Raw genomic sequence first — 12,306 nt, forward strand, 5'->3', positions numbered from 1 at the left:
AGATGCAGCGGTTGATGAAGGCTGCAAAAGACGGCACAAAAGATGGACTTGAGAAAACTAGAGCTGCTGTACAGAAGGGTCGTTCTTATATTCGAACCAAATCCTTTATACCTCACGGTATGTCACCTTTAAACATATTTTTGTCTTGTGCCCTTTAAGCAGTAGTTATAACCTCTGTCCCGGCTTTGTAACAAACAAGCAAACATCATTCATCACTAAGGTACCATGAGGATTAAAACATGACTCATTATTTCATCCTCTCTACAAATATAACAACTATTTATAAAATAAGAACATCAGGAAACTGGCATATGCTTAACTTGCATCCACATCTTGATATAATGCCCTCCACTTAGCTTTTAAAGTAGGAACCAGTGACGCAGTACATACCCATATCAACTTTGACTCAAACTATTCCTCAATCAACATAAAATGGCCTCAGCTCAGTGCCTTCTTTCCTGCTAGTGAAAAAGGAACTTTGTGATTTCTATTCTTATAAATTAACAACAATGAGCAATTATTAATAATTGTTTCTCATGGTATCCGATGGAAAATTTGTTTTTGAATTTGTACTAGACAATTCGATCCACTGAAAGTTGCGTTTCACCTTACTCTATAAATAGCCACAAAAAATCCACTTAGAAAAATCCACAATTTTCCACAATTGATCCAGTGAGCTGGCCCTGCTTTTCATAACACCTGTCAGAAATTGGGTTATTGATTTGGGAAAGAATAACTGCTATCAACTTAATACCACAATCTGGTTAGGCCAAAATATAATTCTAATTGAGTCTCTATTAATCCTACTGTAGCTATGACACTTAAGGCAATCCGGGGCAAGCGTGTATTAAGTTCCCAATTCTTTAATGAACAAAGTAGGAGAAAAATTACAAACAAATCACAAAAAAATTGAAATAAGTTAGTAAGCAAAAAGGCACCAAAAAGTCAGACAAAGGGATTATGAAATATATTTTTTAAGGTGGTAAGTAGAAAATAAAGTGTCATTGAAAAACAACAGTTTGCTGTTGACCGGCACCTAAATGTGATCGCAGTGGAGGAGGTTGGATACTCCAACCGGTTCATCCGTTCAGAGCTTTTAACTTCTCAATTAGTCAGTTTTTTTTAGATGTCAGAATAATGTAGTGGGGCAAGGTCCAAGGTTGAAGTCGACAAGAGTTCCTCACAGTAGGATATATCACCATCAAACTCCCACCAAAGCCACTGGTTTTGACGCCAACGTTCTATATAGGACAAAGTCTTTTTACCTTCAATGTGTCACAGCAAAGCTTTCAAACTGCAGCCAGAGCAAACTGGTTCATTTGGCAGCCATAGCATTTTGTCAACTATGTGGGTGGTATAAATACAGACTACACCCGGCATATGATATTTAATTTACATGCCAGTGGTGCAATTTCTGCACCATCTACCTTGGTCTTACAGAAAAGTTACATAGACTATTTGGGTGAAACCTATTTTACCAATACCATTCTAGGGTCCGAGCACCCATGCATTTTAGCAATCAATATTAGAGTCACAGTGTACAGAGTGCGAATACCCACAAAATTTAGCATCCAGAAAATGGCGAATATTCAGGGCTTGCTATGCAGAAAAAACCCTGATTTTCTCCACGTTGCTACAACTGCTTTATCAGACACACTTTACAATATTTCTTCAGTTTACATGCCTGTTAGTTATCAATAATAACAATCTGCAGTTTTCCGCATAAAGCTTTGCCCCACATAGAACACCGTCCAACTTCCATGTTCACCCTGATGTTTCCTGTAATGACACACCATTCTTTGTTGAATGCTTTTGTGTAGCATATTTTTAATTCAAACATTTTCTGAAATATTTCCACTCTGTTTTGTACATAGTGACTGTATTACTGCAGGGTGATGTTTTATAAGGAGAGTGGACCAGATTAAGGCTAACCTTGTTAATTGTTGGTGCATGTGATCAACAATGCAATTGGTGGTTGGTTAGGTACTGCTGTTACATATCTGCTGCTTCGAAACTGTGTCATGCCCATGATGGTGCTCAAGCGATGCCATTATGACAATCACAGACAGCAAAATGCAGCAGGACGAGCTGGCAATTGATCTTCCACAACCTGCAGTATGCCTAGTCCTGGTAGAGAACTAAGGGGTCCATTCCGATGGCATCCTATCGGTCATTGGGACCACCCGCCATAAGGGCGGGGGTCCCGTGGGGGGTATTAGGATGCGCCTGCCACTGTGGCGGTCGCATCCTGCATTTTTAGCATTAACAAAGCGGCAGGCACCGCGCGGTTTTGTTAATGCAAATGCAGGAAGGTACCACAGGTACCCCCGTGTGCACCCCCCACCTCTCCTTCACTCTGGGGGCCCCCAAAGTGAAGACCGCATGCCTTTCCTTGGCGGCATCGCCGCCACGGAAAGGCATCTGTTCTGGCCCACCCTAATATGGCTGGCCGTGTCTAATAGACACCGCCACCATGTTAGACCTTTTCCTTGCGGCCGGGGCGGAAATGCCCCCGCGGGGGGCATCTAGGTGAGGATGGCCAGGCCGGCGGTGGCTACCATCCTAATGGGCCCGCCATCCTAATGGGCCCCTAAGAACGCAGAAGCATTCCAGATAGATTCCAAATGCAAAACTGATTTATTTGCCAATAGAAGGCACACTCTCTTTTTGAGCGTGCAGTGGGAATAAGACAATCAACAGTCCCCCCAAGCTAAGGAACCTGTTTTAAAACAAAAAAAAGCTTGTGTTGTACTTGCCATGCAGCACGACCAGGAAAAAGATGAGAATGGAAAGCAACATTTTTGGGTATGTTAAGCAATACATTGTAATCTACACTTCATTTAAAATGCTTTAAGTTCCATTTCTCATAACTCAGGTTGGCTAACTCATGAAGAAATAAACATAAAGTAGCAGCAGTGAGATCTTGAGCCTATATCACCTCTCTTCATTGATCTTCATATTAACATGTTTTTTGCAGTTGATTGCTTTATAGCAAATATTACATCTCTCATACTAAATCTAAAGAGTTTTTCCAAGCAATGCAATTGTTTCTGGAATAGAAAGTACACCTCTTAAAATACAGTGTGGTTTATTTTGGTTCACTGCACATTTTTTGCACAATTTATATGATCTTCATTTCAGATCGCAAATCAACATGCCTTGAGGATGAGGAAATGAATGTATTTATTGACGTAGACTGTATGCATACAGAAGCAATAATGACTCCCATGCCAGAAGGATTATCGCAACAACAGGTAATTATCGATAGGACCATTGGTTTACAAGAAAATATGTTTGCATGATGATGCAAAGGAGAAGCCATTAACACGTAGCTGCATGTTATCCGTCTTTTAATGTTACAGGCACTGTAACCTGTTGTGCATGACTAAGCAAACTGTATCATTGCTCTCACTTTTCAGGTGCTCGAACGAAGCATGAAGGTACCTACTCATTTTGTTTACCATTCAGTGATAGTACTCGGTGTAGTCCTTATCCGTTGTTCTGTCTCTCTTTGTGGTTTTGCATTGATGATGGACTTCATACCTGTCTGAAGTAATACGTCCTTGGTTCTGAACCAATCCTAAATGTCTCCTTGTTGTTGTGGAGGACAAGGATGCCAATTTTGTCCTCTCTAAGAAAAGATCCACCCTTTGATTATCTAAGATAATCCTCCTTATTTAATTGAAAGTAGTTAATTTCCCTGTGATCTTTATCATTGATATAAGGTGTCACAACTGGGTAACTTGACCATGAAAAAGTTGGTAGAGAATGCCAAGGAGGGGTAAATGATTTGTGGAAGTTATACTCTTTATAGATCTCAAAGGGACATGCTTAGTATTTGATTCTCAATTGCCATCTTACCTCATTCACTCCTCTTTTATGTCTGTGTGCTCTAACAGCTTTGCAGCACTCAGAAGTCTATTACTTCAGAAACAGTTTTACCCTTTCTTTTCTGCTTTTGATTCTGGAAAAGATCAAGCACGAGAGGATCTTAGGGGCACATGCATCAAGGTAGGCAATTGTGATTCTATAATTGCGATTATTAAGGAATCGCAATTATGGAATTGCAATTGCCTATGCATGTAGGTTTCGCTAAAATGTTAGCGATTCCTACATACTATTTGATTGCGAACAGCAAATTGCGATTCGCAATTAAAGAACAGCTTCCCATTCATTCCTATGGACCTATAGAAGTGGTGTCCAGGGACTGAGAAGAATCCTTGCAAAATTATCAAGAAACGGTATTTGGCACTTATGGTGGGTGGAACACGCACCAGGAGTTGGGAACAAAGACCCCATTCAAAACAGGTCATAAAGGTCAGGGATATTGTCATTTAATTTTGGCCCCACCTTGTGCGTTTTTGTGTCTGCTTCTGGGTTCATTGGATTCGGATACTGCCATGGCAAAGAATCATTTAATTTCCCCTGGTGAGTCTCTGGCTGTTCTGTCCCCCCAGGAGACCTGAAAGTCACTGCATGCTTTAATCGCCCCAATCTGTAGTCTCCCCAGTGAGTCTGGGGATCCATAAGACTCACTCTGGAGGCCCAGGCCTATTGTGGTGGCCTTGCATGCAGGGGAAGCTCCCAGACTTAAATCACAGTTATGCATAGTAGAGAAGTGTGGTTCAATGGTTAGAGCGGCAGACCCTGATGCAGTAGTCTGGCCGGGACCAGGGTTCAATTCCCGCCTCGGCGGGTCTCGGGCTCAATTTCCTCGGACCTGATAATTCTCGCCTCGGTGCCTATTCTAATCATGAGTCCCACTCTGCACCTCTGGGCAATAGCTTGCTTAATCTCTACAACGACCCCAACAATGCTGAGGATGCCTGACTTCACCTTGGGGGTGCCCAGGAGTGGGCTCCTCACAGGGAAAGGCCAGGAAGGGTTCCTCGGGGGTATTCATACAAGCGCCGAGATGCCTACGGGTAGTCGTGCGCTATACAAGTGCGTAATCATTTCATTTCATTTCATAATTTCATACCGCCACCTGCTCCCTGTGGTGACTGCAGTGAAGCATGGGAAGAGCAGAAACAGGTGGCTTCCCTGCCCAGTCGCAGGAGATGAGAGAGCAGGTTAGTAAGGTAGCCCAAGGCAGCCATGTCATCCAGTGAACTCTCTGTGTGGGTGCTCCGGAAAAAGCTGGGTCACACACAGTAAAAAAGAACCACAAAGAGGCACTGTCAGTTTTGAAAGAAAAGCAGGAAGAAGAGGTAAAAACATCAGAGTCACGATGCCACAACAATGAGGTTCCATAAGCCACTACTGGATTCAATAAAAGTGTGCATACTTCTCTTTGGGTGCTTCCTGAGGGTCTGTCAAGAGAATGGCAGCCACAGAGAATTCCACCTATAATTTCCAAATGTCTCCTGGGTGGAAAAATCCATGACCTCGGGGAAGGTGTTATGTGTTTGCAAGCGGTCTTGCAAATGTTGATATTAGTGCAGAGAGTTGGGAGCGTGTGGTCCCTTATTTCTGGGCCCTCTGTAGTTGGCCCACCAAGACCAGATCTTACGGTGCTTCTGTGGGCAGTCCCTCGCCTGAAACACCACAACCTCTGCAGGCATACATCTGTCCAGCATCTTTTTTCAGTTGGTGACGCTGCATGGGAACTGTTCCTTCCAATGTTGTGCTATATCATGCTTAGCTAAGGTGAGGCCCAGAAATAAAAGGTGTCTCTTATAACAGTTCCCCCAAATGTCCTCTGTGCTCTGTAAGAGTGCCAGTCTGGAGTCCAATGGGATATCCCACGGCAGGACGTGACCTAGGCAAGACAACACAGCGGATCAGAATGGCAGAATCTCCCCACAGCTTGTGTAAAAACGAACCGTCGTCCGTATGACAGCGGAGACAGATCGGGGATTGGATTGTTCCCATTTTCCAAAGCCTATGGCGAGTGTAATATACCCTATGATGGTATTTAAACTGGATCAGTCTGTATCTGGTAGAGACAGCTGTATACCGAGGGCTAGCCAAAGCCTCAGCCCAGTCATCATCGGCCAGGGCCGGCAGATCGGCGGGCCACGCCTCTCGGGTCTTGTGGAAAGTGGTTTTAGTATGTGCAGTGAGTGTCTGATAAATTTGCCAAATTTTGTGAGCCTCGATATCCCCCATCAATAAACGGCCCTCCAGTGGGTGGAACTCAGGTAAAGGCTCCAACTGCTGGAGCAGGGGGTGAAGGCATGACATAGCTGCAAATAGCAATGGAACTGCGATTTGTGAAGATCAAAATCCCATTGCAGCCGCTGAAAGGACTTAAGAGTGGTCCCCGAGCGTGGAGATACCAATCAGGTCCCACTTGCGGAACCCCTGGAGCGCCAAAACCGGCCATAAATGGGTACCCTGCCAAAGAGGAGTGGTGCACATCAGCACCCCACCAACCCATGGACCGGACCACCCGCCACCAAGTCTGTATGACTATCTGACAGGCCGGAGGGAGCGTGCCCAATGACGCATTGCTATATAGAAGAAGGCGCAAAGGGGTGCCGGCCATGGCAATCCGTTTTCGGCGTAGGCCGGGTCCGTCTGAGATCCATACCACAACTTGTTATTCACCAGGAGGTGCGAGGTGGAGTATTACGCACGAACATCTGCAGCTGCGATACCCCCGTAGTATGTGGACTGTGTAAATGTTGAGAGCACCACGCAAATCGCACCCCCTGCCTGAAGAATCTATTCAAAAGTGCATTGAGCTGAGTAAACCACGATGGAGGGATAGGGTGCAGATAATTCTGGAGGTTATAGAGTAAGCACGGTAAGGACACCATCTTAAAAATTGCGGACCTACCGTGTACCGATAGGGGCAATTGGGACTAAATCGTCATTTCGTCGCGCAAAGCCAGGAGTAGCGGAGTGATATTGTGTGTCCAGGCGACGGTGGGATATCGCGAAATATTCAAAACCAGTTTCTGCAATAATCAACTCCGAAGCCCAGGTCTTACTCCTTTGATCCCCAGAGATAGGAAAGAGCGTAGATTTGGACGGATTGTCGAAGACACACGAAGTCTCGCCGCAGATGCATCCAGAGCATCGTCTGCATAGATCGCAATTCAATCGGAGTTATCCTGTGACCAATCCAGTCATCTGGGGGAATAAAAGTGGGGACAAAGGGCATCCCTGATGCATACCCCTACGTATGGGAAAGGGGGCCGAACAGCAACCGGCCTGGCGAACCGAGGCGGTAAGATCCGTGTACAGCAGCCTCGCATACGCTATGGACCGTGGACCCAGGTTGACAGCTTCCAGAAGCTTAAAGAGATAAGTCCAGCTCCACGAGTCAAACGCCTTATCCATATCGACCAGTAAAACCACCACTGGGCAGCCTAAGCTAGAGTCACTCTCAATGGCATTATGGGCTTGCCTGATATTGTGTCTGGTGGAGTGCTGTGGCATGAAGCTGGACTGGTCCGTGTGTACATGGTCTTGTATACAGGTGCGAAGGGGGTCGGCCAGAACTTTCCCCAGCAGCTTGGTTTCGAAGTTCAACAATGTAATGGGGCAAGCCAGGGTCTTCTGGAGGGCGACCAGGTTTACGGAAAACGTCATTTTCAGCATGTCGACAGTCTGGAGGCAAAATACGCTGTTCCAGGGCTTCATGCCGTGTCTCGAGTAAGTGAGGACCCAGGGTCGCCATGTGTGGATGCAGAAAGTGGCTGGGGAACCCATTCGGACCCGGAGCACGGCCCGGGTGGATATTAGCTAGCGCCGCCAGCAAATCGTCAGTCGTGATAGAGGCGTCCAGCAAATCACGTGCTTCATCGGACAGCCGGCGAGGAGGAATATCGGAAACAAATTTGTCTATTAAAGGCTCAGCTATTACCTCCCGCTCCTCGTACAGAGCGGTGTAGAAGGAAGCCAATGCTTAAACTACGGCCTTGGGGGGATGAACAAGCAGTTCCATCCGGTGCCACCAAGAGGGGGACCTGCGCCGGGGTTGACCTAACCTGGCACAGCCTGTGGAGCATTTGGCTGGACTTATTGCCCCATTGATAAATCCTGTGTTGAGTCACCAGCCACACCTCTTTGGCATGGTCTGCATGTAGCTGGTGGAGCTGCTGTTGGACATACAAAACATTCTGAATAGAACAGGGGTCAGATCCCTCTACCATTTGGGACTGCAGTTGGCCCTGGCGGTCCTCAAGTTCCCTCACCTGGCCAAGCGCCTCCGCTTCTCCCCGGTGCAAAAACTAATGTCTGCCCCCTTATCGTTGGCTTAAGAGCCTCCCAAATGGTAATAGGTGACGGCGAGGTGCCCACGTTGAAACTAAGATAGTCCGCGATCGCAAAATTGAAAGTTTCCTGATAGTTGGCATCCCGAAGGAGCCTAAGAGGACATGCGCCACCTATTCGGGGTCCGGTGGATTCTCAGGTGCAACTTGAGTTGGACAGTTGAGTGGTCGGATAGGTCTCTGGGCAAAATGGAGGTGTGTGCCACTCTATGAATTTAGTTGTGTGGTAGGAAATATAATCAAGACATGAAAGTATAGGTGGACCGCCGATGCATATGTAAACCCCGACTCAGTAGGATGAAATGCCCACCAAGAGTCAGACCAGCCCAGAATATGTGCGAGTACATTCAATTTGGAAATGGGGGGTTCATCTGCCGACCGGCATCACACGCCATCTGTCATGTGGGACCATGGTGTCATTCAAGTCTCCATCCACTATTGTCAGACCCCCAGGAAGGTCCCCCCAAAGCTGTGTGATTTACCAGATGAACATTTGACCCAGCGGGGGAGGGGCATAAACACTCCCAAATGTCATCTGTTCGCCGGCCACTGTGCCTGAGACTACTGTGAAGCGCCCACCGGGATCTAGCTAGTGTGTTGTGATATGGATCAGCAGTGGATAAGGATTGCTGTGCCTTGCGCGCCCCTCCTGAAGCCGGAATGAAAGACTGTGGTGAAACCAAACCTATTAAGACAAGGGGCTTTATTACCCAGAAGAGGAGTCTCCTGCAACAGTAAGATGTCGATAGAATGACGCTTCACTAGGTGAAGTACCGCCCCATTTGATCTTATTCAATAGGCCCGTACATTCCAAGAGAGAATATTAAGTGCTCCCATTGGAAAATTACCTGAGTTGTGAGTCATCTCCAAACATCAAAGTGTATGTCGGGCGGTATTGGAACGGTGGCATAGCATGTGACTGTGTGTCTGGTGTGCGGAACATAAAAACCATTAACATGAAACCAAACAAGCCCTATCCCCCTCCCCCACCCCATACTTCCATTAACAAGGTGTACCTGTTGCTGTGGAATCATGTCTCGGGTCCCAAATGTGAAGACCCAAGCAGTTCCCCCAATGGAGCCCATCCAACCCAACATTACCCAACATAACTCAAAATGTCAAAGGGCGTGGACTGTCTGACACCGCCCAGAGCCGATGCAAATGACCCCAGAACATTAAGGTCCGATAACTCCAACAAGGACCAACGGCCACAACATAAAAACAAAAACCTGGCCAGACCTGCTTCAATCAGTAGTTTCAGGTGGGCCATGAGCTCGCCAGTTAGACCGTTATCTGTGGCGCCTTTTTATTGTGTCTCTATCTTATCGGCTGCTCCTATGAGACCCCTGCGAGGAGTAGGAGTCTATCTGCGGCGGCGTGTGTAGCCGCAGGTTGCGCTTCTTGTCAGTCCAAGCGACTACCTCCTCCGGAGAGTCAAAGAAGTGGGTCTTGGCATTAAAAATCACTTTCATCTTGGCAGGGTACAGCTGCGCATAGGATAAATTCAGCTCCCGGAGCCTTTGCTTGGCCGCAACAAAGGATTGGCGCTGCTGCTGCATCAGCTTGGTGTAGTCTGGGAAGACCATAATTGGATGAGAATTGAAGGTCATTTTATCCTTATGGAGCCGGGCGAAGTAGAGGATAGCATTGCTGTTGGCATAGTTGAGGAGTCGGGCGGTGGCTTCTTGCTCAAAGCGTGGTGGGCACTCTCGATCACGAAGCAGGGGGACATGGCCTCGGGCAGCAACAATGCCCTAAGCTAGCCAGTGAGGAAGTCGTCCATGGATGTGCCCTCGCATCCCTCCAGAAAGCCCAATAGGCGGATGTAGTTGCGCCGCGCCCTGCCTTCCTCATCCTCTACCCACAATGCCAGCTCCTTTGAGACCATGGCGAGTTTATCGACCTTATGGAGGGTATACACAGTGTCTCCACCGTGGAGACCCATTTTCCGTCTCCATGATCCGATCCACAGTTTTCGAAAGGTCCTGGCGGAGAAACGACACCTCTGATATAACCGCCCGTTCTGGCATCGAGTGCAGTCGGTGATTGATTGATTGCCGATAACAGGGTTGCATTGACGGGAGATATGCTCTCTGCTCCCTCCTTACCTGTGGGCGTGGTAGTATTGTCATCAATTGTGTTTTGTTTGGGGCCGCCGCCCCGTGTTTGTCCTTGCCCATTGTGAAGCGGAGATCCAGATGGAGATAAGAGCCCAAGACCGACGGCCGGAGCAGGTAATCCGGATAGGATGGCCCAACTCTCTGCTGCATTGTCCACACATGTCAGATGAGGAGACACCACAGTTTCAGGCCCACCAGGTATGGACGGTGATGCCGACAGACCAGGGGCAGGACACCGGCCGGGCCTCATGGAATCCGACCCTCCATGCAGCAAGCCGCACCAGGCCTAGCCCAGCCGCTTCCGCCACCAAGGAGGGACATCCAAGTAGGCCCCCTACAGGGACCAGACTCGCCGGACCCCGACCCAGGCATCCGCCCTGGCTGACTGCAACCAGGCTCAGCAAACAGAAGGCCCCACAATGATTGCACCTCACCTCTTGCAGTCGTAGCTGGAACGAAGGACCTGCAGGGCACGGGAGTCAGAGGAGCCAAAGAACTGAAACAGCACGCCTCCCGGGGCACCACATCTCTCCGGTCCCAGAGGTCTCCAGGGGGCCAAGAGTCCGCTGCAAGTGTCTAGGAGGGATGCCCAGGTAAGTTCGATTGGGCCGGAATGGACGGACCACAAGGGCTTCAAAGGCAGCAACAGTTGGACCCCTGCCCTTATTAGAGTTGTGCTCCTGTCTGCGGGTGCCAGGGAACTCAGTGCCACCACTATCAGACAAGCCGGCCTCCCCCGGGATCATAGCCACAGCTGACCGGATGAATCCCTCGCTGGCAGCCCCGGGGCCCGGTCGGCTCGCAGGCAAGGAGAAAAACAGGCAGCCACCAAGCCGAGGGCCCCTGCCGCGTCTAATGCCCCTGGGGCACGGGGCTCCAGCCGGGCACACCACCAACACGGAGCTCACAAGGGGGAGCCAGGGGGTCCATGCAGCCACCGCGCCCAACAGCAGATCAAGGGAAGAGAGGGAGAGGCCCGCGACCATGGTGCCGCTGGGGAGGCTGGGACCAGGGGTCCGATTCCACCCGTCTGCAGGCTCATCAAAGTGCCAAGTTCTCACCGGCACCTGGACGAAGCAATCGATGGTCAGCAATGGTCGCCACGGTGGGGCTCATGGACAGGGCCCCGCAGCTCAAGTAGTGCATCCCACGCTCCACTCTGCCTCCACCAGGCCTCAATCAACTCAGCTCCGGGCCCAGGCCGATATCGCTCACCACCACCACGATATTTAGCCACAGGGGTCTCGATGGCCACCGCGAGCACTCCACGATACCTATGCAGTCTGGGCTCCAGATAAATGATGGATTCTGGCTTTACATGGGCTCAGGCTAATGGAGTTCTACGGAGACATGTCCGCCATGCCTGATTCCTAAGCCATGCCATGCCCCCCTTTCTTTGTTGTTTTGGGTTCTTTTTGCTTACTTCGCCATAACTTTTTTCCACATAACGTAGCAACGTTATGTGGAGAAGTGTGGCTCACTGGTTAGAGGAGGCAGACCCTGAAGCAGAGGTCAGACCCGGGACCAGGGTTCAATTCCCGACGCGGCAGGGTCTTGAGCCCAAATGTCCACGGACTCGATAATTCTCGCTTCGGTGCCTACTCGAATCACGGGTTCACACTATGCAACTCTGGGCAATAGCTTGCTTAATCTCCACTACGCCCCCCCCCCGCGGCGGGATGCCTGGCTTTCACCTTGGGGATGCCCAGTATGGGTTATCTCACAGGGAAAAGCCAGGACGGGTTCCCAAAGCAAGCGCCTTGAGACCTTGCGGTGAAAAGGCGCTATATAAGAACTTTTGACATTGACATTGACATTGACAACGCTAATAATGTGTCCTTCTGTCTAACATCATGGGGATTTCAACAGTACCCAGGGTTTGTCGATTCTTATCCTCTCTGCCCATGTACTAGTTGTAATCAAGTATACAGGTGGACTTCTGAACTTCAGCCAACTGACGC

At 48.7% G+C, this 12,306-nt stretch overlaps 1 protein-coding gene across 7 annotated transcripts in view; it reads left to right on the top strand.

The window, feature by feature from the left end:
- Nucleotides 1–12,306, top strand: part of ARHGEF10 (Rho guanine nucleotide exchange factor 10) — a 1,140,991-nt gene that overhangs the window by 389,252 nt on the left and 739,433 nt on the right. For 5 of the 7 annotated variants that reach the window (XM_078647916.1, XM_078647912.1, XM_078647918.1 and 2 more), the window contains 3 exons: nt 3–117; nt 3,142–3,254; nt 3,420–3,440. In XM_078647916.1, the coding sequence (XP_078504042.1) occupies nt 3–117; nt 3,142–3,254; nt 3,420–3,440 (249 nt within the window). The remainder of the gene's footprint in view (nt 1–2; nt 118–3,141; nt 3,255–3,419; nt 3,441–12,306) is intronic. The other 2 variants (XM_078647917.1, XM_078647915.1) reach the window with 1 other exon arrangement.

This window comes from Lissotriton helveticus, chromosome 6, assembly GCF_964261635.1.
Source record: "Lissotriton helveticus chromosome 6, aLisHel1.1, whole genome shotgun sequence".
In the NCBI taxonomy this organism is placed as follows: Eukaryota; Metazoa; Chordata; class Amphibia; order Caudata; family Salamandridae; genus Lissotriton; species Lissotriton helveticus.